General features: G+C 49.8%; 1 protein-coding gene across 2 annotated transcripts in view; it reads right to left on the bottom strand.

The window, feature by feature from the left end:
• Positions 1-7,189: 7,189 nt before the first annotated feature.
• The window catches only part of Ky (kyphoscoliosis peptidase), a 46,337-nt gene continuing 26,301 nt past the window's right edge, over positions 7,190-27,225 (bottom strand). For both annotated transcript variants that reach the window (XM_027933999.2, XM_027934001.2), the window contains 5 exons: positions 25,468-25,576; positions 24,764-24,881; positions 16,295-16,483; positions 14,418-14,608; positions 7,190-11,508 (listed from right to left, as the gene is read on the bottom strand). In XM_027933999.2, coding sequence (XP_027789800.1) covers positions 10,613-11,508; positions 14,418-14,608; positions 16,295-16,483; positions 24,764-24,881; positions 25,468-25,576 — 1,503 coding nt within the window. In that variant the 3' untranslated portion in view covers positions 7,190-10,612. The remainder of the gene's footprint in view (positions 11,509-14,417; positions 14,609-16,294; positions 16,484-24,763; positions 24,882-25,467; positions 25,577-27,225) is intronic.

Below are 27,225 nucleotides of genomic sequence, written 5' to 3'. Positions count from 1 at the left end.
AAGGAGCTTCCTGGTTCTGAGTGGACCTTTCTTGGTCTGCATTCTTGGGTGACTCCATGGCTCATGGAAGGTGGATTTTCTTTGAGACTTGGAGTGTTTCTAAACATTTTTATTCTGTTCTCACCCTTAATGGAGATTTTGGCGAAGGCTAGGACTCCAGGCTGGAAATCATTTTCCTGCAGAGCGTTGAAGGCATGGACCCACTGTTTTCCCACTTCTGTGCTGCTGTGAAGCCTGACGCCATTCTGATTCCTGACCCACTGCAGGCGACTTATTTTATTTCTATTCTGGAGGACTTATTTGTCTCCAGTGCTCTGAAATCCATAATCGTAGCTTTGAATGGGTCTGTTTTTATTCATTTCTCTCTCTCTATGTCACAGAATCATGGGAAATTTAATTGACTGGCATCTTCAAGAATTCAATCCTTAGCCATTCCTGGCAGACTGGGCACCATGACAGTGTTCACTGCAACCATCATTCTCTTCCTGTCCTTTGAAGTCAGACATTTTCCTCAAGTCTGGGAATATTTGGAGGTCCTTCCATTTTTAAGAGTGAGATGCTAACATGCTGTGTTGATGACCTATGGCTCTGTAATGAACTCTCTTTGAGGGAGAATAAAGAGGAAGCCAGGAGGCTTTTCTGTCCTAATATTTAGTGTGTTGAAGACAGGATCTCTGTGTTGAGTTAGAGGCTGAAACCATCGACTGGTGTGATTTTTGTGAGGGTTTTGACACCTTTGAATCCTTTAGAGAACAACACATCGATATTGTCATCATAATGCCGATGACAGTGGACAGGAGGGTGGAGCTGGCTGGCATTTACGGAGTACTTACCTTTTGGGAGGGACTTTTTTGGTCACTGTATCACTATTAACTCATTAAACCCCACAAGAAAATTCCATGGTAGGTGTAACAGTTATCCCCATTTTATCAGTGAGGAGACAGAGATCAGGAACTTGCCTGAGTCAGGTGCAGATGGCAGAGCTGGACTTGGAAGGACTTGGAAGACTTGCTTTGGGATCTGTACTCCTCACCTTCACTCTGTCCTGCCTGTTGGCCATCAGGGTCCAAGCCACAGGCCTGCCCGAGTCAGAGATCTGCAAGGAGGGGTCCCCAGCTCACTGAAAATCTCCCCCAAGCCAATCAATATTTATAGAGGGAAACTGGAGGCTTCAATCATACATTAATGGCTCCTGACTGCACAAGACAGCTTTCAGTCAAACGAGACTAGTGGCTAAGTGGCCATCTTTCCAGAAAGAAGCCCATTGGATTCTTGCCTAAATGGCCTTTTAACACTCTGGTTGAGCTTTAAAAAACATCAAGTGAAGCTTTTATTGCCAGCGGCTTCCCTCCCACAACCAGGTTAACAGATTCACTCCACTGAGTTTCTCCTGGGACTTGGGAAAGGGGATCTGATGCTTATGACACGGAGGCCAAAGGGTGTCTGGGATCCACGCTTGCCTCATTCCTGGGGGGTGAGACTACAAAGGACATGGGGAAGAGGTGGCCTCCAAGTGCCTCCTTTTACTTCATATTTTTATAAAGTAATAAAATGATCAATATTAATTTTCAGGTCTCCCTGGTGTTCACACATATATACGATACGAATATCAGCAGTGTTCACAAAGGAGCTCACCACTGTGCATCTACTTCTTTAGTTGTTTAGGGCCTTGCTAAGTTGCTGGGGCTGCCCTCCAACTTGCAATGGGAAAAAAAAAATGGCAAATGGCAATCTTGCAGTCATTTCCTTTTAAATAAAGCTTCCTCATTTTCTCTACCTTTGTCCCTGTGGGGACTGCCAGGGGTCCCCCGCTCCTATTATCTACTCTTCACTAATCACACAGCTCAATTGTTCTTAGCCATTCATGGTTGTGGCTGCCCTTCTGTCCTCATGTCCCCAGCCTCTCCACAGTTGTCCCTGCCACCCTGGAGGGGGAATGTCCCTGCTTTGGTCCCTCCACAGTCAGAGCAAAATGATGGCTGATTCCTTGTGTCATGGAGGCAGTCCGACGTCCCCCAGTGGAATCAAAGCCATCTCAGCACAGGGCGGGTGCATTCCCCTATGAAGGACTCTCCTCTCTGATCAATCGCTTGCCTAAGCTTTGATTGTTTTCCTGGAGGCAAATGCCATGAGCCTTCAGCCAGGAGGCCATTTCTCTCTTCCTGTAAACACACATTCCCCACAGGGACAAGAGAGCTCACCACTGTGCATCTACTTCTTTAGTTAGTTGGGAAAAAGAAGGAAATGACTATTTAGGGTCTTGTAACTCAACAGGATTTTTGGTAAATGGACAAGTAAATAACCCAGAGATTTATTATTTCATTTTGGAAATGACAGATCAATACGACTTCAAAGTAGTGATCATGTGTTCTCAAGGTGGAGGCGCTGTTTATCGAAGAGATGAAAGAACTAGCAGGGGTGGTCCGCACTTTCTCCCTGGAGTGAGCCACCTGCGAGCTCCTGTGTGCTCCAAGTGGGGGTGTCCACCGACTCCTCTTCAGAGGTGGTTAGGAGGTCGCTGGAGCTTCCAAAGACCTTGGCAGCTGACCGGTTGACAGACAGAGCACAGGCTTGCTGGAGCCCATGCTGCCCACTTGCCTGCATAATCCCCTTCCTTTATGGTCTTGGCCCTGATTTGGCTGCTTGCAGATCAGGATTGGCAAACACGTGGCACACCCCACCCTTCCATCTAGCGCCTAGGATCCCTACTCATCACCACACTCTTTCCTACTGAGCCCAGAGTTGTCTCAGTGATGAACATCTAGATGACTGGTTGGAAAGGTAACATCTCTTTGTGGACCCTGTCTGGGCTTTTTTCCCATTCTTAAACCCACCAAGCTCAGCTGTCCACTGGATACACCAGACACCTTAGAGCTCTTTGCTCTTTAACACTTAGCCCAAGTTGCTGCCTTTTAAATATTTATTTATTTATTACTGGGAATATAATCCAGAGGCAATTTACCACTTAGCTACATCCTCAGTCCCTTTTTAATTTTTTATTTTTTAGACAGGGTCTTCCTAAGTTGTTTAGCGCTTTGCTAAGTTGCTGAGGCTGCCCTCCAACTTGCAATTCTCTTGCCTCAGCCTCCTGAGTCACTGGGATTATAAGTGTGAGCCTGGTTAAGCTGCTTCTCTTTAGAGAATCAGTGCTGAGGACAACCATGTATAGAGAAAACGTGAGCTTTGAGTGTTCACTTGAACGATGTTTTTTAAAATATCAACTCCCCTGAAAGTAGTTCTACCTGCTCAAGCTTTGCCAGTAGAAAATACTTATGCCTTCTGGCCCTAATTAGATAGAGCTTTGCCATTTTGCAACCCTTTCCTAAGATAACAGGTTCTCCTGGGGTCTTAAGAAGTTTTTTTGTTTTTGAGAAAGATTTATTGAGCTCTGGATGGATGGGGATGGGATCAGTAGCCCTTAGCTATATTTGTGTGTTACTTTGGGTTAAGCAGAAGTATCAAGATCAGGTTATAGAATCTCCTTTGAACAGGGCAGGAACTAAAATTAAATAGAGGAAAAGCAATTGTATAAGACCATTCATGGCCAAAATGCTTGACCCCACTCTACCACCCACCTCCATAGGCAGGGTGGCCACTCTTGTCACACTGGAGTCTTGCATGTAAGTCACTTTCTGCAGAGTAAACCTGTGCCCTCTTTTAGAGCTTCATCAATAAGTTTAGGCAGTTGGTCTTGGTAGAGGGTCCCTCCATTCCTTGGAGAGCACCATTATCTAACTCCTCGGGTGATTATTCCACGCTCTCCCTCCACCCGATTCCTAGTCCTCCCTGGGGTGTGGCCCTTCTCTGAGAGTACCTTGGTCCAGGTTGTGGCATCCAGAGCTGAGCAAAGATGCTCCAGGGCTGGTCCTGGTGAAATGGGAAGACACTTAGCAAATACTCAGTGAAATGTCCCTGGACTGCTATGTCCTTTCCCTGGCTCTGTCTTCACATTCGTTCTCAGTTTTCCCAGAGAAATTCTCACCAAGCTTTTCTGAAAAACCTAGTTTATGTCAAGAGGGAGATTCAAGGAATAGGTGTTCAAGGCATTAACATCCCAGGGGTCAGAACCTCCCAGCACCCTGTCTTCACAGAATCGCATAGAAAGATGAGCCGCAGGTGTGAAGTGAACGAGGAGGATGTGCAGATACTCCCATGTGGGGCTGGGTGGTGGAGGATGGGAGGTCTGGTGGAGGTGGTGGGGCTGGCCCAATCCCGGAAGGCCAGAAAGGTGGGGAAGAGTGTCAACATGACAGGGAACAGTATGTGCTAATGCAGGGTGGCGTGAAGGTCTGTGGCTATTGGGTATCTCTTGATTGACTGTTTTTGTTTTGTTTTGTTTTTGGTACCAGGGATTGAACTCAGGGCCACTCTATCACTGAGCCACATCTCCAGCCCTATTTCATATTTTATTTTAGAAACAGGGTCTCACTGAATTGCTTAGCACCTCGCTTTTGCTGAGGCTGGCTTTGAACTTGCGATCCTCCTGCCTCAGCTTCCTGAGCTGCTGGGATTGGTTGAACTATTCTAAGGGGACAGTTAAGAGAGACTAAGTTGAGAAAGAACTGTGAGGACAGAGTAGGGGGCTGAGCCTCACTCTCATTCAATGGGGAGCAATTAGAAGGTTGTAAGTAAGAACATCACGTGGGCTGTAGTGTGAGGCTGTCCTGGGTGATGGGCAGAAGTAAGGAAGGGGCTGCTTTCTGTCCAACTGGTCCACAGGATCTTGAAGGTGGGTCCTTGGAGGGTGCATCTCTCCAGTGCAGTGCAGAGGCAGCCCGAGGTGAAGCCTCACCTGGTCCCTTCCACAAACCATCTTCACCAAGGGTCCCCTGGATCCAAGATGGCTTTGGGGCAGGCAGCCTCCACTTCCAGAATCTTCACCCAGCCTTTCCTGAGTCCTCTGTAGGATAGCCAAATTCCCTTGTGCAGCCACAGAGAGCTTCATTCAGCTCTTCCTTCTGGAAAGAATTTGCTGATTAGCTGGGGGCCTCCAGCTGTTCATGCCTCAGAGCCTGCCTTAGCTTTTGAGCAGAGGCTAAGCTCTACCCAGGCATCTCCAGCCAGGGGCTGGGCATGGTGGATTGTCCAGGACTTGATCTTTTTTGCTCTGTTCGAGACTCTTCTATGAGATCTTTGCTCTGGAGCTCCATGTTGGGACTGGGTGAGCTTCCTACCACTGTCTGAGGGACTCTCTCCTAGATCCTGTTCCCCCCCCCCCTTTGATCTGTCATAGGTATTATTTTCTTCAACACCATTTGCATTTCTAACTGTCTCAGCATCCATCTCCCAGGGAACTGACTGGTGTACCTAAACACGTGACCAGTACGGTTGTTGATCCTGGAGGACTACAGGGGGATGATGGCTGAGCCATGAGTGTGCATAACCTGATTTTCAAGGTGCAGCTTGTTCACCTGCAGGCAAGGTTTCCTCTGGGGCTCTGTCACTGTCCCAGTCCTTACTCACCAAGGAGTAAGGACCTTGGAACCAAGTCTATTTAGGAAAAAAGAAGGAGACTGGGTTTTTCCTAGTTCCCCTAATGAAACCAAAATTTTCTTGAAGACCTACCTTTTCTATCAGTACCTGAGCTAAATAATGCCTTCTCCAAAGACAGTGAATGTCTTTCTGGGATCATTTCATGGAAACCTGTCTCAACGTAGCCTGGTTAACTGGTGTTTCCACGAGAGGCCAACATGGATGGAAATGGAACAGGTGGAGCTCATCTCATCACAGGGGGGCGACCAAACAGCATGACTGAGATGGCAGACGGCAGCAGGAGGACCTGGATGGACTATGGGGCTGCAGGTTGGGGGAAGGGAGGGAGGGGAGGGGGAAAGGAGGTCAGACTTGAGGCACCTCCGTAATGGACCAGATTCCATCACCAGGGACTGAAGGAGTCACTGGTAACCCCCACGATTCTGACCTAGGTATCAGGTGGATAAGGATGCATTGACTGAACCAGGGGTCCAGGAGGAGTTGGTGATCTGGGGGAAGAAAGTAACTTCTGTTCTGCACCTTTTCACTTGGAGACGCCTGTGCAATATTCAAAAGACAGAGCCCAGCTGTCTTTTAGTTTTCCTTGGTTCTGCATGCGAAATCAGAGAGAACCCACATCCTGTCAGAGGCTGTTGCTTCTCCCTGGCCCCTCTGCTGGGCTCTCTCCAGCCCCTTGCCCCCAGGCAAGAGAGGGGCCAGCTGCACAGTCTGCCGGGGGCTCGAGGAGCAGGCTCTTAACGCAGCGGGGCCCTTCAGATGTTCTGCAGCTGACAACCCCAGGCCCCATGCCTGCCAGCATCTGTTCACACAGACACAGCTTCACAAACTCTCCGGACTGGAAGGGACGTTGGAGGTCACAGATTCCAGTCTCCAGGTTGGCATTTTCAAACTGCTCTGATAATGCAAGAGTTCTTTCCTTCTGCTGTACAGCGTTCGTGTCTTCTGACCGCCCCCGAATATATTGTTAAAGACACGGTCCCCCCCGTGAGGCTCACTCCCAAGGAGAAGCATGCTTGCAATGTCTCAGGCTTGTGGCTCTAGCAGCAAGGAACACGACAAGCCCAGATTTGGGAACACAAGTTCTTTTTGTCCTTCACACTACAGCTACGAGAATGGTCTCCATGGTTACCGCAGCTTCTCAGAGGTGTCTCGATTTTCATTTTCTATATTCCTCTAAATGTCTAATTTATGAATAATCTGTTTAGGTAACCTGCTAGAAAGTTCCTGCATGTATATGAACATCAAGAAACAGATATTATGTATTCAAAAACCAAAAAAAAAAAAAAGTAGGTCGACAGGCATTTTTGGTATATATATATTTTTTTCTCCCACTATAAAAAGCAATTTGGATTGACTTAAAAAATTTTCAAGTTAAACAAGATTCAATGAAAGAAACATTGCCTTCATGTTCTTCAAAGGCATGTAAGCCAACGAGGGGTAGGAGCTAACCTAATTATGTTTTCTTTAATGTGGAATAGTTATTTGCCTGACATTTGATTTGCATTCACCATCACATTCAAATGGCTGGGACATTGATTTTTTTTTCCTGTTCCCTTTGAACATGAAAGTGTTTTGTTTTTTTTAAAATTTTTTCCCTCTTATGAACACCATGATAAAAATGGATCGATAATTACATTGTTGGATAAAAATGAATATAAATTTTATTGGAAAACACCAGCAAAATATGGGAACAGCATACATACACTACAGCCACGGGCCCACACAACTCAATGTGCACGTTATGAGCCATAATCAGGTCTCTAACTACTATTTATTCTAATGAAAAGAAATTATAGACCTCAGAGGAACCGATGTGGGCCACAGATGCACGCTACCTTTGAAATCTTTGCCAATAGCGAACGATGGGGCAATAATGTGTTTGCTGTGAGCAATCCGGTATACTGCAAGAATTAATTGGTTTAAAGAAAAACTAATCCTTCCAGTGAGCAGGGCGTCTAAACCTCTACGCTATTGCTTTTCAAGTCTTTTGAGAAGAGAATCTCACAAACTTTTTTTTTTTTTTGGCAACGTGTTCCTCCCGCTTGACAACAGGAAATAGTTCTTGATGTCTAGCCTGAATCCCTCATGCTTCAGTTCATTGATTTATTTCACTTTAATCTCAGCAGGTTTGTGAGGGGTTTGTCCTGGTGGAACAATGTAACATATGGGGGGACTCACAGTGATCCCAATCAGACTGAAAACAGCGGCCAGCTGTGCTCCTGGCACTTCTGAAACAAGCTGAAAAGAAGTTAATTGCAGTGGTGGCTGCCACCCCTCTCCTCTGCCCCATCATCACTCCCCCACCCTTATGCATCCTGGCACCCATCCTGGGACTTTCCTGCAAATGCTCTGAGTTTGATCAGTTTCGGTCCTTCACTGGCATAGTAATGAGCATGATCAAAGCTGCCCCCATCCAGTCCTATGTCCAGCGTTTCTGTTTCAAGAAGGGATTTCCGGGCAAAACGCTCTTAATTCTTAACCACCATCTCTTCTCACCACGCCAGGCAGTCCCTCAGGCTCCCCTCACAGCTTGTGCATGGCAAAGACGGGCTGGGTGCACACACGCGAAAATGCTGAGAAACCACGAGAAAAGCACCCAGTGATTTTTAACATAAACACTCAACACTATTTTTTCAAGTTTTTTTTGCCTAAAAAACCAGGGGATGCATTCCCTCCTCGCTGTTTGCAGCGCCGGCAGCTCCGCACTTCGACCACCAGGTGGCGCTCGTGCCATTCCACCGGCCACGGGGACTCGTCGAGCAGGAAACAAAGATGGGGATTTGAATAAAAGCCTTCAAAAATGCAATTCCGAATTTCTAGCTTGAGCAGCGTGCGTGTAAAAATTCATGAAGATTGAATTTCGTTTCATGTATTTTTACTTCCGTGAAAAGAAAGGCAGGTGATTTCCTGACTGCGCCTACAGCTGTCTTTACAAAGGGGGTGCCTGGTTAAAGGAGGAGGGAGGGGCATGCGGATGCCCGGCGGGTGCTTTGAGAGGCGGGGCCTCCCTCCCTGGTGCTGGGGACAGCTCCTGTTTTGCTGGGTAGCATCCTCTACACGCTCCAGAATGTAGGGCTAGCTGTGACAATCAGCGCTGCTTGCAGTGAGTGACATGAGTCACCGAAGGCACTTATTATTTTGAAGAAACGCAGCACATTTCTTTCAACCCATAATATCAAAGGTCTGAGAAAAGGCTGTTTTCAGGGTGTAAACACTCCCCTTGTTTCCCTGGGATGGTGCATAGTGGTTAAGCCTCTGGGGCCTTTGTGCATTTTTCAGGCATGAGTGACACAGTGCTGGGTGGCAGACCCTGTTAGCGGATGCTGGACACAGGCCAGGGCATCTCAGCCTCCCAGGGAGGATCCATCTGGTGGAAGTTGGGCACCTTGTAACGAGGCTCTGGGCCAGGTCCATGCTGGGTAGCAGTGGGAACCTAAGTGGGAGGGGCCCCAAGGGATGATGGACTGAAGTATTGGGAGCCTGAAACTTCAGACAGACCTGGGGCCATCCACCCTGAGCTCTGTTTGGCTGCGATTGGGCCACCCTGGGTTCACTTGTGTAGCCCCAGCATCTGGCGCAGTGCCTGGCACTTACCAAGTGTCCCAGGAGCATTTGTGAGGTACACACCTGGCGGATGAATGCAGAGGCCCCTTTCTGGGCTGGCTGTGGCTGCTGCTGAGCCTTGGGGCATGTGGAGCGACTACCAAGGATGGGTGCTAGGTAGTATCAGCTCTCAGGGACCTGACATAGGCAGGGGCAGCAGAGACGAGCAACCCAAGAGTTCATCAGGGCCCACCCCAGAGTGTGTCCATGTGCTAGGACCACATTGGAGTGGCCTCACGGCATCTTTCTCTGTCTTTCCCTCCCTGCTGCCCTGCTAGAGCCAGTTTTTCCACGGTTGCCATGACAACTTCAGCCTCAGTCACCGCTGAGGGTCAGCTGGGCAGTTGGGGCTTCTCAGGACAGGCCTGAGTGAGCAAGGGGCCTTAAATTCCCCCCACCACCCCCACAGAAGGCAGGATTGTCAAAGGCCAGGGAGTGTGTGTCTCATCTCAAAGAAAGACAGGAAGATGGGATAAGGCTTTTCTTCTAGTACAAGTATAAAAACTGCTCCCAGGGCAGATGTCCCCAGTCTGGCTGTGTGGTGGGGACTCTGGAGCAGGCCGAGTCTCCTGAGAACTTCGATATAACACATTGCTACTCATTCACCCTACCTCCTACCCAGGCACTGGTCTCTACCGGGGTTACCAGCAAGGCTCCCGAAAGAGTCGACCTCTGGAGGCTTCCTGGGAGGGCAGGGGGCTGAAGAGGGCTGGGGGCAGCCCCAGGCTTTAGGCCAGATCAACCGCCCCGCATGTTTGTCGGAAGTCCCATAGTCAGGCCTCGCAACCTCAGACTCGGGTTGCAGGACTGAACACCACCATCCATCCTCCAGTCTCTGCCGGGCACCCATGAATAGGTGCTGGGTCTGCTCTCCGCTCTCATTGTCACATTCCTGGCTACCCGCAGGGACCGGGGGTGCATAGACTCCAGCCAGGTGGGAGTCGGGTACCTTCCTTTCCACATTCTCTTTATTCCAGGGCTTTTGAAGAGCAAGGAGTGGCTAATAAAGAGGCAGTGGGAATGCATGAGATGGCCAGACCCCAAATTCCCTGGGTCCAGGAGGAGCTGCAGAGAGATACCATGAGCTACTTGGAAAGGGTTCCATGATTCGGGGGTGACCACCCGGCAAATCGTGCTCTTCTGGCACATGGAGGAGAATTCTGTAAGTATCACGCAGAAAACTTGCAGCCCGGACCGTAGCCCGGCTGTCCCACATGAGCCCTGTGAACAACAATGGTAGCGTTAGCACAAGAAGGGGGCATCTGGGTACTGGGGTACGGTTCACAAGACCTTGGATTTACATAGCACCTTTATATTCTAAAAGGCCTTGCCTCGGTCCCTTTAGCAGTGGCCACACCGAGGGAAGCCTTTAGGACTCAAATATCTCAGCACCTGCAGCGGAGCAGGGAAACCAAGGCAGAGGCCTAGAAAATGATTTTGTGCAGACTCAGTGGTGTCCAGGGCTCTCTGCACTTCCCCGGGGCCCTCTGAGGTGGTGTGAGCGGGGTGCAGGCCCTCACTGGGCGTTCACTTGGTATTTCAGGATGTAGGAGTAGAAGTTGTGGTTGGCATTCTCTAGCACCATGACGTAGACTTCCTGGCAGCCGGCAGTGCTACAGCTGCCCTCCCAGTAGCCCTCATGGTTCAGGGTCAGGGGCCATGTGTCCTGCCCCTTCACCAGGGCTTTGGCGATCCCGTGCAGCTTCAATTTGAATGGGACATTCCGGTTGGCAGGAAGCACGCCCGACAGAGGTTCCAGCAGCTCATTGTCCTGCCCCCAGTTGCCAAAGCTCTCAGGGAACACGGGCCAGTTGACCTTGGTGTTGGCGCAGCACAGGAGGTAATTGAAGACAAAGATGTAGTTGCCGGGCTCCTGCCTCTTCTTGACAAAGATCTTGAGGGCAAACTTGCCGGCATGGGGCAGCTGGACTTTCAACTCTGTCCTCTTCTCCCGGTGCAGCTGGAAGATGTAGCGGCGCTGGGTCTCCTCCGTGATGGGGCCATCATCTCCGTGTAGGGAAGCCAGCACGCTGATGCCCTCCTCCACACCAAAACTGATGGAGCAGCGCCCATCGCTGGTGTGGATGATGGGGTCAGGGTGGGAGGGCTTCACAATGCCCATCTGCTCCGAGAACCAGCTGGGGCCCACGGGCTGGTGAAGCTCGGCCGGCAGCCGGACACCCAGGTCCACGTAGTTGCACTTGATCGTGTACTCCAGCACCGAGCTATAGATGTCGGAGTTGCCTTTGGCGAAGATCTGCAGCTTGTGGGTGCCCATGGTGGGAGGGTACACGTCCAGCTTCATGCCGTTCTTCCTGAGGCTCAGCAGCCCATGCTCCTGTTTGCCATTGAGCATAAACATGAACAGCGTTGGGGCGCAGCTCTCAATGGTGATTGTGGCCTTTCCGTTCACTGTGGAGAGAAAGGCAGGGGTCAGGTGAGATGGGTCCAGCGTGTGCTTGCGTGCTGATAAATACTTAACAGCTAACTCTCTGGGGGAAAAAACCCAAAGTCTAACTTACTGTGTTTGCCCATTTCTGTGGTGTAAATATTTCACCAAGATTGACTTGAACCAACTGAGGTGATGTTACTGAACATGGTATAGGCCAGCGGAAAGCGTTCCTCTACCCACTTTAGGTGGATCTTTTAGAGACAACTGAGAGCAGGGGTCTCAAGAAAAACCTGCCTGCAGCTGTATGAGCTCTTCCCACCCATTAGATTCACATTAGATGAAGATTGCCTGGAGTCTTGGCCTGATTCCAGAGCAGGGGAGAGGGTCAAGGGACAGAAGGGCACCATCTTGTTCAAGTCTTAGGTCTTGCTTTCACACCACTCCTTCCAGTATCTGTTCATTATGGCTCAACAGCTCTCATGTCAACACGGTCCCTTAAAAACTTTACTCTTGGAGACTGTGCCCAGAGGGTGAGGGTGAGGTGCTTCCCCTGCCCCACCCCCTCCTTCTCGCATAGGCAAACCTGAGCCATGTTTCTGGAATGGGACCTAGAAGACGCAGTGTGTGCCCCTGAGGGTCTTTTGCATACCCTCTTCCTTGGTCTTTTCCCTTGCCCTGACATTTTTAACTCCTCTGTCCTGGTCACTGTTTTTAAGGAACAGGTTCCTGGGGTTTTGCAGCCCGTGAGGACTCAACTACCTGCCCTCCCTGGCTCCCAGGACCACAGGGAGGGGCAGTGACTTCTCTGAGTCTTGCCTCACCTTCACCCAGAAGTTGACCCGCAGCCCCAACCCCAGGATTCTCCTCAGCTCTGTCTTATAAGAGCGCGCCAATGGAGCTCCTCCTCCCCAGCTCTGTCCACGGGTGGAGACAGGCAATCTGATCCTTGAACCCTTCCCCCAAACCTGGCCAGACCTCAACTTAAAGGCTCAGCTGTTAAGAAGCCTGTTCTGACCCCTCAGGCGAACCTGAGTTCTCAGGAAGCTTCTGTCCTGACCCTGGCTCTCTTCAGAGAACTCATTAGGGTTGTAATTAATTATGTGAACATTTTTGTAGAAGGTCTGTCCTCAGCTGGGCTGTGGGGTCTTTGGAAGGGCCTATTCTGCCATGTTTTAGAGCCTGGTCACATTGCCTGGCCCAGAGGGTTCTTAGCAAAGGAACAGAATGGCTGAGAAGCTTTTAGTAAAGGACTGTCGACCCCTCGGGGCCCTGGGTAGAAGGCATGGCGTTTCCCCACCCTCCGTGGCTCCTGCTTCCCTGTCCCAGTCTGTGCTCTCTCTCCCACCTCTTGGGGTCCCCTTCCTTCCCTTCCTTTTGTCCCCCTCAGATTCCCTCTTCTTTCCCATCCCTACTCTTATGGTAAATTGCTACCATCAAGAAATATTTTTTTTGATGTGTATCACAAATGTATAGAATAAAGTTTAAGATGACTATAAATTAAGAAAATCTGGCATTCACAATTTTCTGTCTCGCTATGAGGCACACTCAACTCAGGGACATTAGTTTGATGCTGTAGCCAGGTCGATTCTTTCCTGTGGCTCAATGACCCACAACAGACTGAACAGGCCTCCATCTGATGCAGGCGCAGGAAACCGATTCTCAAAAGTGAGCAGCCTCACACTGTTATTTTAGCAGCAGGAGCTGCCAGGCATTTGTGGCTGTGAAGAGAATGCAGGAGCTCAGCCTACTGGTTCAGGAGACCCCTGTGGGACAAGAGAGACAAGGTGGCCACAGCTAACCTGAGGGCACGTGGGCTTCCTGTCTGCCTTCATGGCCCTGCAGAATGGGGTGAGGCTGGGGGCCCGCTCACAGGTCACCCTAGCTGATAGCCAATGTGAGATCAGTTCTCCGTCCAGGACGCCCCCTGGTGGCAGTGCTTTGCCAAGGTGTGGGAGGTGGGCCCACTGCCTTCTGAGCCCTGCAGGATGCCCAGCTGCACACCCAGCCCTGGACCAGGCGCTGGGCCCTCAGGGAAGCATGAGAGACAGTCCTCTAGAGAAAGGCTTTCGAGGCCTAGACCACAGTTCTGGCCCCTCAGGCTTGGCCCTTCATGCTCTGTAGAGCTGCCCTGGCCCCTCTGGGCAGGTGAGAGGGCTAATGTCAGCCCTGGCCAGCTGTGGGAGATAGCTAGGTACACTGCCCTGGGCCTCAGGGAAGCTGGCCAGAGAAGGCTGGATCCTTTGTCCAAAGGAAGGGGCTTCTGAGCTGGCCAGGCTGAGTCCTGTGGAGTCTGCAGGGCTGGAGAGTGGAGGTTGGGGGCCATGCTCCCTCCTCCTCTCTCCTCCCACTGCCTATGACAAGTCCATCAGACCTGTTCTCCATCTCCTGCAACCCAGCACACTGGCCACCTCTCTAAGGCAGCCTTCCCTGCCCTCTGTCCTGGTGGAACTGCCTCTACCTGTCCAGGGAGAGACCTTGCCCCTGACCTCACTGGATCCCCAGCTTTGTGCGGCCCAGACACGCTCCCTGCCTGAGCCCAGGAGAGCACAGCAATCTGATCAGCTTTTATTTGGCTCCTGAGCGGGTGGGTGTCTGTGGTCTAAGATAGTCCTGTCCTCTGGCACATGAGCTGAGACAGAGGGGCCCTCCAGGCCTGGTCCTGTGACAAGACAGGCTGTGTGTCCTGCTTTTAGGTGCTGGGACATCTTCTGACATCCTTTTCTTATGCAAGTGTGAATGGGGGCTTCTGTCCTTGCCAATGTGACCTATATCCATGTCCTGCACTGATGGTCTTGGCTGTCTGGTGCCCACTCACCTATGGGCACATATAGGCTCTGGCTAGGGCCCTGCAGGGTGGCCTTCTAGCAGCACAGAGCAGATGGCTCTGTCCCTGCTGTGGGGCCCAGCCTGGCCACCTGCTTCACGTTACCTGTTCTGATCATGGAAGTCTCTGGGTGGGCGCTCAGCATCCCCTTGTTGTAGAATTCGCTCTTGTGATACATGTTGTTCTCAAACTGCCTCAAAGACTGAGGAGGTTTTAGCAGTTGCCAGTTCTTATTGTCCGGGAAGTGGTCCTCGATGAACAGTGCGGGGTGGGTGAGGAAGTAGAATTCGTTGTAGCTGGAGGAGGAAGAGCTGGTCAGGAGCCAGGAGTGGGGAGCGGATCAACCACTCCCACCCTGCTCGGAAGGTAGCAGGGCTTATGGGGGGAACTATTCAGGCTTCTTTTGATTGACACACTCACGGGAGGGACCCTGCTGGCATCCAATGGGAAGAGGCGCCATCTTTGTTCTGACATGGCCACCGGACTCCTCAGTGGCTGCTTTTGGACATTGGAGCCAAGGCAGAGTCCCAGGCTCCTCCTAAGGGAAGGCCATGCTTGAAATTGTGGCCTGTTATGAATGGCCTAAAGTGTCCATGGGGGAAAAATGGTTCCCCTCTCAATGTCAAAAAGAAATTTTTTTTTTTTTTTTAAATTTTTTAATACTTATTTATTAGTTTTCAGCGGACACAGCATCTTTGTTTGTATGTGGTGCTGAGGATCGAACCTGGGCCGCCCGCACGCCAGGCGAGCGCGCTACCGCTTGAGCCACATCCCCAGCCCCATCAAAAAGAAATTTGAAGAGTATAATGTAACCTGTGGACCAGGTGCTGGCAGTAGAGGTGTTGTGGAGGGGGGCAGAAGGCAAAGTGCTTGAACGTCCCACCTCCATGTCTCCCCATCTGTGGGGACTTTTGTGGCTTCTGGGGGGCCAGCTAGAGGCTTTGAGGCCAGTGATAGGGACCAAGAGAAGAATGGGGAGGCTCATCCTGAGATGGGGGAGGCTCCACTCCACCTAAGGAGACCAGCATTCAGAGCATCAGAGGTGACGAGGTTGTCTGTGAGCACATGAGCCCTGTGTGTTGGACATTGTGGGCATGTGACATGGGGTTTGTCACAGTGTGGGAGGGTCAGGACTGAAGCTGCAAAAACCAGAGAGAATGTTTTCATTTTTCTGAATAAAAAGGAATCTGAGCCGGGCACAGTGGTGCAGCCTGTGATCCCAGTGACTTGAGAGGCTGAGGCAGGAGGACTGCAAGTTCAAAGCCAGCCTCAGCAACTACTGAGATCCTGCCTCAAAATGGAAAATAAAAAGGGCTGGGAATGTGGCTCAGAGGCCAAGCACCCTTGGGCTCAATCTCTGGTACCAAAAAAAAAAAAAAAAAAAAAAAGGAATCTGAGCTGCTGATGGACATCATGATCCTTCAGAATGGCCTGTGTGACCTTAGGAGAAGGCCAGGGTCGCCCAGAGCCCTTCAGGGTAAAAACAGTCCAGTTTGCAACCCTGCCACGATGCCCTTCTATGGCCCACGGGGAGTCTGCACCACCCACAGGACTCCTTCCCACGCACATAGCCCTTCTTCAGTACACAGAGGAGCCTGGTTTGTGAGGAGGCAATGGGAGAGCATGCTGGCATCTGGGCATGGTGACACAGGCTGAGCCTGAGTGGGACTGCAGACAGCTAAGGTGGCCTCTCAGCCCTACCCTCTGGACCCATGCTGGTGGCAAGTGAGGGAGGCCCTTGGGGTTTAGGGGAGGGAGCAGTAGGAAGCCAGAGGAGGGACTTGTCTGTGGAGGGTGAGGTCATAGAAAAGTCTGGGCCCTCACAAGTGGCCTAGAGCTGGCTCCAGTCACAGCCAGCTGCTAGATGAGGCTGCCAGCCTCTCCTTCCGCCCACCAAGCCTTCTCCACCTGTTGCCTCCTTCAACCCCATGTCTTCCCAGCCCACCAGCCAGACACCCAGCAGGACGGAGACTGGCACTCACAGGAAGGTGAATTTGGAGGTGGTAGTGTCCACCAAGCCGCTGCCCCACGTGCTGTCCACCAGGTGCCATCTCCCCTCCAGGTGCACAGCATTCCAGGCGTGGTCAAACTCGCCAGAGAAACTCTGTCCTGTCTGGTAGCCGAAGCCCTTGGAGTAGCCGGGCACCGTCACGCACTGCACGCCAGCGATCCTGGGGGCGGGACAGGAGTCTGAGAGAGTCTCCTGCTGGGGTTGGTCCCCAGGTGGGACTGTCCATGGCCCTAGGCTGCAGGTCCCTCCTTTATCCTGCCTTTCACACATTCACAGGTGTGCATCCTCGAGTGCTTTTATCTTGGGGGTGGGGACAGGCAGACTCAGTGCTGGCTGATCTTGCCACTGCAAACTGGCTGTATTCCCTCCCGTGAGACTGTTCAAATCACTTCTGAAATGTCTCCCTAGAGCCTGCTTGACACGATCCGCCACTAGCTCTTCCACAGGAGAAAAATGAGGTCAAGAGTAAAGATGGAACCAGGGAAATGATGATGTCCTTGTAAGGGAGGTGAAGAGAAGCTGGAGGAACCAGTGTCCTTTGGGGGAGCTGGTCATGAAGGCAGGAGAAAGCTGACCCCTGCCCCCCTGGCTAACCTTTCCAAATATGTCTGCAGGCAAGCTGGTCTCTGCATGCTGGTCTAGGGAGCCCTGACCAGTTGCCAGTTCCTCTCAGGTCTGATGGACAGGTCAGTCCTCTGTGAACATCACGGTGCATGAAGATCATTCACAGACTGACTGTCTGGGCCACCAGGTTGGTGTTCCCCGTAGCTGTCTTGGGAGGAGTGGAACTGCTGAGCAGTGTTAGCCTGAGCTTTGGGGTCCTTTTGGCAATGCTCACAGCCTTGATAGCACCACTTTCGGGAAGCCTAGACAGTGGGGAATGGGTGTTGATCACCTCTGGAGACCACAGAAAACCAGGCATTTGGAGCTAAAACTCATGTGGTCCAGGCCTGGGCTATGAAACCACCAAAAGCAAGACCTCTGACCATCCCGCCATGCCAGCTGGCCTTCCTCCCCAGCAGCCCTGCATCTCACATGGCTGCCAAGGGATGGACTGTGTGGATAATTCCATGGCCAGTATGACCCAGGGGCACTCCATGCCAGCCCTTCCAAGGCCTTTGTGTGAATTAGAAAAAGCCACTCCTTCCCCAAATGGTTTTCTTGCACTTGTAGAAAATTGTTGTAATAAATGCCCACATCTACAGATGTGCAGGGTGCCCTTCAGATGGGGCTCCTTTGGCATCTGACAAGCTGCCCAGCCCTCCACACAGTGCTGATCCTGCAGACCTCTCAAAACTGAGTTTGAGGCTCAGGACTTTAGCATGCCCAAAGTTTCAGGAGGGTGGCCCTCTGGGGGCCTGGGCCAGGTCCTGTCAGGGACCAACTCCGCAGCTTTAGTTGCTCTAAATAATAGGGCCATGGGCTCTCAGGGTAGTGGGGTGAAATTGTCATGCATGTACTATAAGGACAAGGAGAATTTTCCCTGGGAAAACAAACATTGAATTAAAAGTTAGCAGAATACCAGTAATATTAAAAATTACTGATTGAGAGGTTGAGTCAGAAGGATGGCAAGTTTGAGGCCAGCCTCAGCAACTTAGCAAGACCCTCAGCAGTTTAATGAGAACCTATCTCAAAAATAAAAAGGGACTGAGGAGATAGCTCAGTGATAAAGCACCCTGAGTTCAATCCCCAAATTATCTATACATCATTTGCTGAGAGTCACTGAGGTAAAATGTGGTGTCCTGAAGGTGAGCTGATTTTATTTTCCCTGTCCTCCATGTTACCTCATGTGCATATAATGACAATGTTACCACACAGGCTTTAACCCTCCTCCAACTGCAGGGTCCAGGCCACTCATGCTGAGATTCCTTAGAGGCCTGGAAGTTTGGCAGCCTCTGTCCTCGACCCACAGTTTCATGAAAGGAGGTCCAGGTCTCCTTGGCTCTCCAGAGACCCTGGTGCACACATACCAGCTGGGCCCTGCGGGAAGGACTTTGGGATCCCTTGTGGGCACCCACTGGCAGACAGACCCTGATGGCAGAAGTTTCTCCTGGAAAAGGCCCAAAATGACTTCCAGAACAGAAGGGCTGCCCAGAGGCAGGAGGAGCCCATGGGAGAGGAGAAAGAGCAGCACCCACACTTGAAGAGCCAGTGACCTCATTTCTCTGCGGCAGAGTGGAGGATGGCAGGCTGTGCTGAGGGGATGCTGGACTCAGGTTAGGGAGCCTGTCTTATTGTCTTAAAGAAGAACATCAGCAGAGAGGGGAGGGTGGCAAGCAAATCCAGAGGGGTGGGATGGAGGGGTGGGTGGAGGGGTGGGTGGAGGGGTGGGTGGGGCAGTGGGCCTTCCATAGGAGACAGGGCCCCATCCACTCAGAGGTTGGTTGAGGAGGAAAAAAATGCTGTAAAAAATATTTAGGGGGGTTGGGATTGTGGCTCAGCGGTAGAGTGCTCCCCTAGCACAGGTGGGACCCGGGTTCGATCCTCAGCACCACATAAAAATAAAGGCATTGTGTTGTGTCCATCTACACCTAAAATATAAGTATTTACAAAAAAAAATATTTAGGGAGGTAGGTTAGTACTTCTGACATAATGATAAAAGTCTACAATCAGTGCAGTGTCTGCATGTGGGTAAATATGTGCATGCATGGAGAACAGGGGGCAGCGGAATGAGAGAGGGGGAGAGAGAGAGATCCAGAGCGAATGTTACCAGATCTCCTGAAAATGGGATTATGGGTGATTTTAACTTAACTTTTAAAATTTTCTCTATATTTTCTGAATTTCAAATAACAATTATGTGTTATTTTTTAGAATTGGGAAAAATCCATAAATACTACTTAAAATTATATTCTTCAGTAAACGATTTCCCACTGTTATGTAGATGTCTGTGCTTAGGAATTTCCAGCATGTCGTGGAGGGATGGATGAAGGAGCCCTGGGAACCCTGGTGTTTAGTGAATGGCTCATTTTGCATTAAGGTAAACTGATCCGTGCAGCTCTGGGCAAACTGCCTGCTGATGCTTGTCCCATTCAGAGCCACCTGGGGACAAGGAAGGAGGAGGAGCATTTGGGATCCACATAATCTCCAGGAGTTGGTGCAAGCTGGAGATGTGGGCAGCCTGAGGTCCCTCTGCAAGAAGCCGTGTCCCCAGGGTGACACCCATCCACCAAAGGGGTGAAGTGGAGAGAGGGTCTGAAGAACCACGTGGGGAGCAGTAGTGAGAGCCTCCCCAACCATGGAAAGGGCTGGAAGAAAAACTAAGTGGCGGGGACATCCACCCGGACTGCTCCAAGCTGGAGGGGGTGGCTGGTCATCAGGCCTGGCCAGGAAACCAGGGTTCTACTCGCAGGTTTAACGGTTGCCTTCAGTGTGACCTTGCCAGACTCATGATGGGCAAAAAAGAAAGTTGGCATTAAATTATCTCCAGGGGGTGATTCTCCTCTGATAGCGCAAGGAGAGTCTGGGAGGGCCATGGGGAATGCCTGCGGCAGAAAAAAGATGAAAAAAGAGAACTCAGCTGTAAGCCACGCATTGCTTGACTATGACATGAGCATATTTTATTATCTGGCAGCCACGTGCAAGGTGGAGTGGGCAGAGGAAGTTATAATGTAAAATAGTGCTGATAAAAGAAAATACTCCATATGTATCAAATAATAATTGCAGAACTAGTAGGAGTTTTGTGTCTAGCCTCTGGTTGTTAGTCACAATGACCCTCGACCCTTTACTGTCATCAAAAGATCACTAACTAGCCATGTGTGGTGGTGCAGTCACACTACTGGAAGCCCAGCTGTTGGAGGAACTGAGGCAGGAGGATTGCAAGTTCAAGGTCAGCTGGGGCAACCTAGCAAGATCCTGTCTCAAAATAAAAAATAATTTAAAGAAATGAAAGACCACTAGCTATATAAATAACGTACCAAGCACTGAAGCAGGCACCAGGGGATCATGTACCGTGGCACAGCATGACATCATGTGACACAACACAACACAATCACATAATAAAAAACTCCTCCAATGGGGCTGGGGATGTGGCTCAAGCAGTAGTGCGCTGGCCTGGCATGCGCGGGGCGCTGGGTTCGATCCTCAGCACCACATACAAATAAAATAAAGATGTTGTGTCCACCGAAAACTAAAAAATAAATACTGAAAATTTCTCTCTCTCTCTCTCTCTCTAAAACAACAACAACAACAAACACACTCCTCCAATGAAGCTCAGCCAATGAAGCTCAGTGGCTGCCCCAGGAGCTGTTCATGGTGGGAGAAGGATAGATCTTCGAACTGTCACTAAAATGCCAGTGTACAAGCAGATCCCCAGGGAATTCAGCAGACGGGTGTTCACAGCCAACAGGAGCTGGGAGAATATGGAAGGACGGACCAGCTTGAGAAACATCTCCACCTAATAAAGAGCTCAGCCAGCTCTTCAAAGCTAGAGCACCCAATATCACCCAAGGACACCATAGGCTGCAGAAACTTTGCTTTTACTTTTGACAGTCTTTACAACCCCTATTCAGGCTGCACAGCATGAGGCTGATGTGTATCTCAAGCCACAAAGGAAACAAGCAGGCAGGATGCCCCAGGGAACTTCCAGAGGATCCAGAGAAAGCTGCAGTTGGGTCTCCAGCAAGTGCCAGGGCTCAGGGTCACAACCAGAGGAGCCATGAGAGCAGGGCCCCCCCGAGGCTGCAAAGAACTAGGCAGCCACTCAATATGGTCTGATAGAGATGGATTGAACACAAGTGCAGGCAGACAGAAGGCAGTGTCATTAGCTGGATCCCTAAGGTCACTGCAGGTCTGAGTGCATTATCCTTATTTTAAGAAGATGGGTGTTTCCCAGCTTAGTGCAGTGTATCCTCAGGTGTTAACTGAGCAGGTGTGTGTGGGGGGTCAAGATGATGAGATGGTCCAGGACCTGCCATAGGCATCCTATGACACTGTTAGAGCCATGTCACTGCCAGGCTCCAGGAACAGTATGGCTGAAGGTGGGCAGGCGGGGTGCCCTGCACCCACTGGGCTCTGACCAACTCTCCCAACTCTGATCATCTTTGCCAGGATGTCTGAGCCAATCAGGAAAAAAAAGGAGGGGTGGAGGAACCATAGCTGTAGGTGAGGCAATGAAACATGCTTTTTTATTCTGCCATTTTGTTGAAAATAATGCAGTTTCTGTACTCAAGAGGACAAACAACCCTTGGCTTATCTTTCACAATGTACCTATGTAATTGATTTCTCTGCAAAATTGACAGGTGCTATGAAAGACCACTAACTATATAAATGTCCCCTCTTTCCCCTTTTCTTACACTACCCTCCTGGCTAGATCAATAACTCCCGATGATAACCTCACTCAAAGGTATGTAGAGCTCATGACATGTGACTTCTGAGGCCTCCTCTCCAATAGGTGACCAGTCAGTTGTTCAGAGAGGGAGGCTGCCTGGCCTGGGGACACAGAGTGAGCTAGAGGCTGAAGTGAAACTGGGATGCAGTTGTCCCGAGGTACAGATCAGGAGACTTTCTGTTGCATCAGGCCTTTGGTAAAGCTTTGAACTTTTGTCTTCACCTGTGAACTTGTGGGTGGTGGGTTAAGTGAAATTAAAGCTGGTTTGTTACAGAGATGTAATTCACCTTTGTATCAGAAGGGTAGAGGGAGTTTAATGTCCCTTTCATGGGGCTTTCATGACAAAGGGAGATTTGCAATAACTTAAATTTATCCATCTCCTGGGGAATCTGCATCTCTCAGGAGGCTTAGATGGCTACTTCCTGTCTTTGGGGGCATTTGGATCCAAGTGGTGCTTTAGGACCTCGGGGGGGGGGGGGGGATGACATGCGGACCAGAAGCAGCCATCTGAGTATGCATGCCTCTGCACTTGCACTCCGTGGCAACTGGAGGATGGATGGAAAGCCAGATGACATTGGATTGGTGACGCGACCACCCAGTCTCAAAGCCTCGGACTAACCTTAAGCTCCTGGTTATTCAAAATCTCTGGAAATCTGCTAGCTGGTGGTGCTAGAGTGAATTTACTAGAGGCTGACTCAGTAGCAGGAGCCTAGGGAATTAACCTTGGCCCCTGCAAAGAATTAGGCAGAATCAATTCAGGCTGTGGGCCGTCAAGGTGAAAGGGAAGAGATTAACATTTGACAGAGAATCAGAAAGCAACTGGACCAGCAATTATTAGCAATAGCACTAACAGAAACAAAAAAGCCAAAACGTCATGTCTAGAACTTGAGAAAGACAATGAGGAAATGAATGATGCTATAAAAATCTCTAGATTCCCCTCCAAATTACTTTATTAAATCAGTCTTTAATGAGACCATTACAAGGAGGTGGACTGCCCTGGTAAGAAGTAATGATGGTCAGGTGGGTACAACTCTTGCTAAAAGGCCACCCTGTCAACCAATGAGGGATAAATCAGCAAGTGTGGATTGCATGTCTTCAGCTGTTAAGGAACTGGCTGATGAATTTACAAACCTTTGGCAGTTATATCAGAGGTAAAGGGAATTGAGAAAGTGAGGCATGGCTGGATTACTGACCTTTAAGGAAGAAGTTAAAGGAATTTGGGGAATCTGTGAGCTATTTCTGCACATCCAGGGCAGCAGTGAGGAATTTTGTGCCTGCTAACTGCCAGGTTGAAACTAACTTTAAGTGATGCAAAATGTTGGGATGGATTTTAATGATCGGCTGTGGGCCAGAATACGGCCACTGCTAAGCATCTGGATTGGACCAAAAGCTGACAGTTTCACTCAAGACAAGTGTCAATTTTCTTGAGTCTATGTGGGCTGGCGCAGTTTGTAGGAAAGTTCCACAGAAAGAAAAAACTCCAATACTCAAGAAAGACAGGACTTGTTTAAAAACAGCAACTCCAAAGTCAGGTGACCCAAATCCCAAACTGCATGGCCTCACTCAGTCCCACAGTCCTGCCAGGTAGGCAATATAGCTCCCCAGGTACAGATGGGAAGACTGAGGCCCTGAGAGGTTCGGTGCCTTACCCAAAGGAACAAAACAAAGAGGTGGTCAAATGGGGACTGAACTCAGGTCTTTTTGGCTTCAAATCTGGGACTCCCACAGCATGCTAGAAAGCATGTACTAGATAAAGAAGCATTTCTCTTAGACTTTAAAAAAAAAAAAAAACTAACCAACCCATTGTTTTCAAATTCACAAATCAGATGAAAATGATCATACTGTGAAAGCCTGGGAAAGAAGGTGACAAATTGCTAGACACAGTAGAGCTAAAAACAGACTGGTAGTTATTTCTTATGAAAGAGAATAGACAAGGGGCTAGAGTTGAAGCTCAGTGGTACAGCGCTTGTCTTGCACGTGTGAGGCACTGGATTTGAGTCTCAGCACCGCATATAAATAAATAAAGGTCCATCAACAACTAATAAAAAATATATTAAAAAAAATACGCAAGTGTGCCAGGAATTGCCCTTCATTTCCTGTCATCTTGTAAATACTTATTGAGGGCCTACTGTGTCTAGGATACTGAGATGAGTGTTCACAGGAAGGCAGGAAGGGAGGGGGCTAGAGATCCCAAAGTCACGTTAAGAGTTCTAAGACATAAAGGAGAAATGAGCACAGCAGCGCCTAGACACGCAGAACGAAGCCTGGGAAAGAAGGTGACAAATCGCTAACAGCGTTATCTCTAAGTGGTGGCACTCGGAGGCACTTAATTCTTTTTTCTACTCGCTTTGTGCACTTTATAGATCTTGTACAATGAATAATTTTTTTAAAAAAATTGAAAAAGTTATTAAATGAAATCATGAAGCAATGCACGAGCTGGCGTACAAGGTATATGCTGAGGGCCTCCGGGAGGGGAAGGTGCTGTGGTCCCAGGGTGGGGCCTGGAAAGAAAGAAAGGAGCAGGCAACAGCGTGTTGTCAGAGGGTGCAGGGGCTGGAGAGAGGGTTGAGGTCAGATTTTGGAGGACATTGTAGGACAGTGTGAGTCGTTAGTGGAATTCAGGAACCCAGGCTCAGGGCAGCCTGGGGAAGGGAGGTGGGTGAGGATCCATCTGACAGATCTTTTCAGGTAGAATTTCTGTTTCTCCCATGTGAGGACCCCGTGCCAGCCCAAAGGACAGCCTTTCCTAGTCCCTTTGGTGCCAGCAGCCACATCCTTTGTTCCCAGGCCTGCCATTCTTTAACCTTCAGCTGCATGGAGAAGGGAAAAGGCAGAAAAAGGGCCTTTTATAACCAAATTATCTCTGTGCATTCATTTGCCATTATGTTAATGCCTCACGAAGCCCGGCAGATGGTACAAAGTCAATTATGTTGGTGTTAAAAAGGGAGAAATTGACCTTTTCAGGACTCACTTGGATTCCAGAGCAGAGTTTGCAAACTCAGGCTTCCGGGCCTGGCATGTGAGCCAAGGCACACAGCTCTTTGGAAGAAGGAGAAGGATGGGGTCAGGTGGTCAGCCCGGAGACTCCTGTCCCTTGCTGGCCACCTGTCATACCTGCACATTCTTTCAAAGAGGCCAGCATAGCCGTCACAGTTGGTCTTCTGGGTCCGCAGAATGTCAGTGGGCTTGAAGGCCTGGCGGTCCTTCTCCTGGGCAGCCTCAACGTCGTACTCTGGAGGGCAGAGGAAGGGACAGTGAGGAACCAGCGCGGAGCCCGGTGCAGAGGTGAGAGGTGGCCTCACTTCCTGTGGATGGCCTCCATCCAAGCTGTGCTCTGGGCATCCCAGGCCAGTGTGGGGCGCGGGCCAGTGGGTTGAAGGGAGCCAGGTCCCCAGAGCTAGCCAGGCCTGGGAAATGGCACCTTTTGTGCAGGCAGCGAGAGGATGAGCAAGACCAAGGCAGAGAGGCACTTGGCTCTCAGGCCTCTGATGAGGGCTGTGTGTGCCTGTAATAATAAATAAAATAAATAAAGGGTCTATTTCTGCTCCTGGCGTTGCTGGAGGGGTTGGGATGGGAGGAGGCGGCTTCATGGCCCTATGCTCAGACCTTCTGCCTATGTCAGGTGAGTTCATCCTTTAAGCTGCCTCCAGAGAACAAAGGAAAATCCTCATGGCAGCAGGTCAGGGAGGGCCTGGCTGCTGGAGTCCTCCTCCCCTACCTTCAACTCGCTCTGCACATACCGGTGATTGGATGGGAACAGGGGGCTACAGAGAATGACTTCAGGGTTCTAGAGCCAGTGTGCTACACCATGAGCCTACCTATGTGGTGGCAGATCCAGATCCAGATGGCGCGGACCCTTTCCAGATCACCGTGGGCCTCCTGGAGCAGGTCACTCACCAGCTCATCCAGGCCACTCTTGACTGTCACCTGGGGAACAGGAAAGGTGTGCTGCATTAGGGCCTGGAGGAGGGTGGGGGAGGCCAGCACCTGCCACCTGCAGTCAGGGCTGCTAGGGAAGCCAGAGCCGAGGTGCAGAAGGACAAAGGCTGGTTGAGGGTCAATTGCATGGACACAGGGGTGCTGGGCAGGGCAGGGGTGCTGACCAGCTGAATCACCAGCCCCAGAGCCACCACGGGCTTTTCTGTAAAGATCTCGGGACCAGACAGGTGGGCTTCTGGGAGGCTATAGCGGCTTCTAGTCATGATGAATACTCTGGAAACCATTTATGAATTCAACCTAAATCTGATCAAAATTCTAGAAGCTCTTTTGGATGAAATGAACAAGTCAATCCTCAAGTTCATGTGAGGTTACCAGGGATTCTGAGTAGCCAAAGCCAACTGTGCAAAAGAAAGAGCAAGATGGATGGATTCACCCTTCCCAGGGTCACAACTTACTGTAAAGCTAATCAAAACAGTTTGGTGTTATCATAAGAATCATATAGACCAGTGGAATAGAATTGAGAACCCAGAAGTAAACCCACATATCTATGGCCAATTGATTTTTTTTTTTTAAGAGAGAGAGAGAGAATTTTTTTTAATATTTATTTTTTAGTTTTCGGTGGACACAAAATCTTTATTTTATTTTTATGTGGTGCTGAGGATTGAACCCAGCGCCCCGCGCATGCCAGGTGAGCACGATACTGCTTGAGCCACATCCCCAGCCCGCCAATTGATTTTTTTTAAATTTTTTATTGTTGGTTGTTCAAAACATTACATAGTTCTTGATATATCATATTTCACACTTTGATTCAAGTGGGTTATGAGCTCCCATTTTTACCCCATATACAGATTGCAGAATCACATCAGTTACACATCCATTGATTTACATATTGCCATACTAGTGTCTGTTGTGTTCTGCTGCCTTTCCTATCCTCTACTATCACGCCAATTGATTTTTGACAATTTTTCCCATAGGGGAAAGAGTAGTCTCTTTAACAAACGGTGGGAACAACTGGATTTCTACTGCAAGAGAATGAAGCTGGACTCTACCTGACACCCTGTATAAAATCCAACTCAAGATGGATCAATGACCCAAATATAAGAGCTGAAGCCAGAAAACTCTTAGGAGAAAACATTGGGGTTCATCATTATGACCTTGGATTTGACAATGGGTTCCTTGATAGGATGTCAAAGACCCAAGCAAAAGAAGAAGAAATAGATTAAATTGGAGCTCATTAGAATTAAAATTTTGTGAACTTTAAAAAATATTGTTAGCTAGGCAAGGTGGCAAACATACATAATCCCATGTGTGCTACTTGGGAGGCTGAGGCAGGAGGATTACAAGTTGGAGGCCAGCCTTGTTGACTTAGCAAGAAGGGCCTGGGATGGAGCTCAGTGGTAAAGTACCCCTGGGTTCAATCTCTAGTACCCCTAAAAATAATAAGTGTGAGCATGACTGTGGAATAATAGGAACCCTGACACTTTACTGGTGAGAATATCAAGTGGAGCAGCTGCTGGAGACAACATTGTGGTGATGATGGGTCTGAAAACTGAGCAGAGAATGAGCAGATGATCCAGCAATTCCCCTCCCAGAGAGATCCCCCCAGAACTGACGACAGGGGACTCGGACAGATACTC

The sequence above is a fragment of the Marmota flaviventris genome, chromosome 8, assembly GCF_047511675.1.
Source record: "Marmota flaviventris isolate mMarFla1 chromosome 8, mMarFla1.hap1, whole genome shotgun sequence".
NCBI classification, from domain to species: domain Eukaryota; kingdom Metazoa; phylum Chordata; class Mammalia; order Rodentia; family Sciuridae; genus Marmota; species Marmota flaviventris.
The sequence above is the reverse complement of the archived record's forward strand: the minus strand, read 5'-3'. Positions and strand labels throughout refer to the sequence as shown.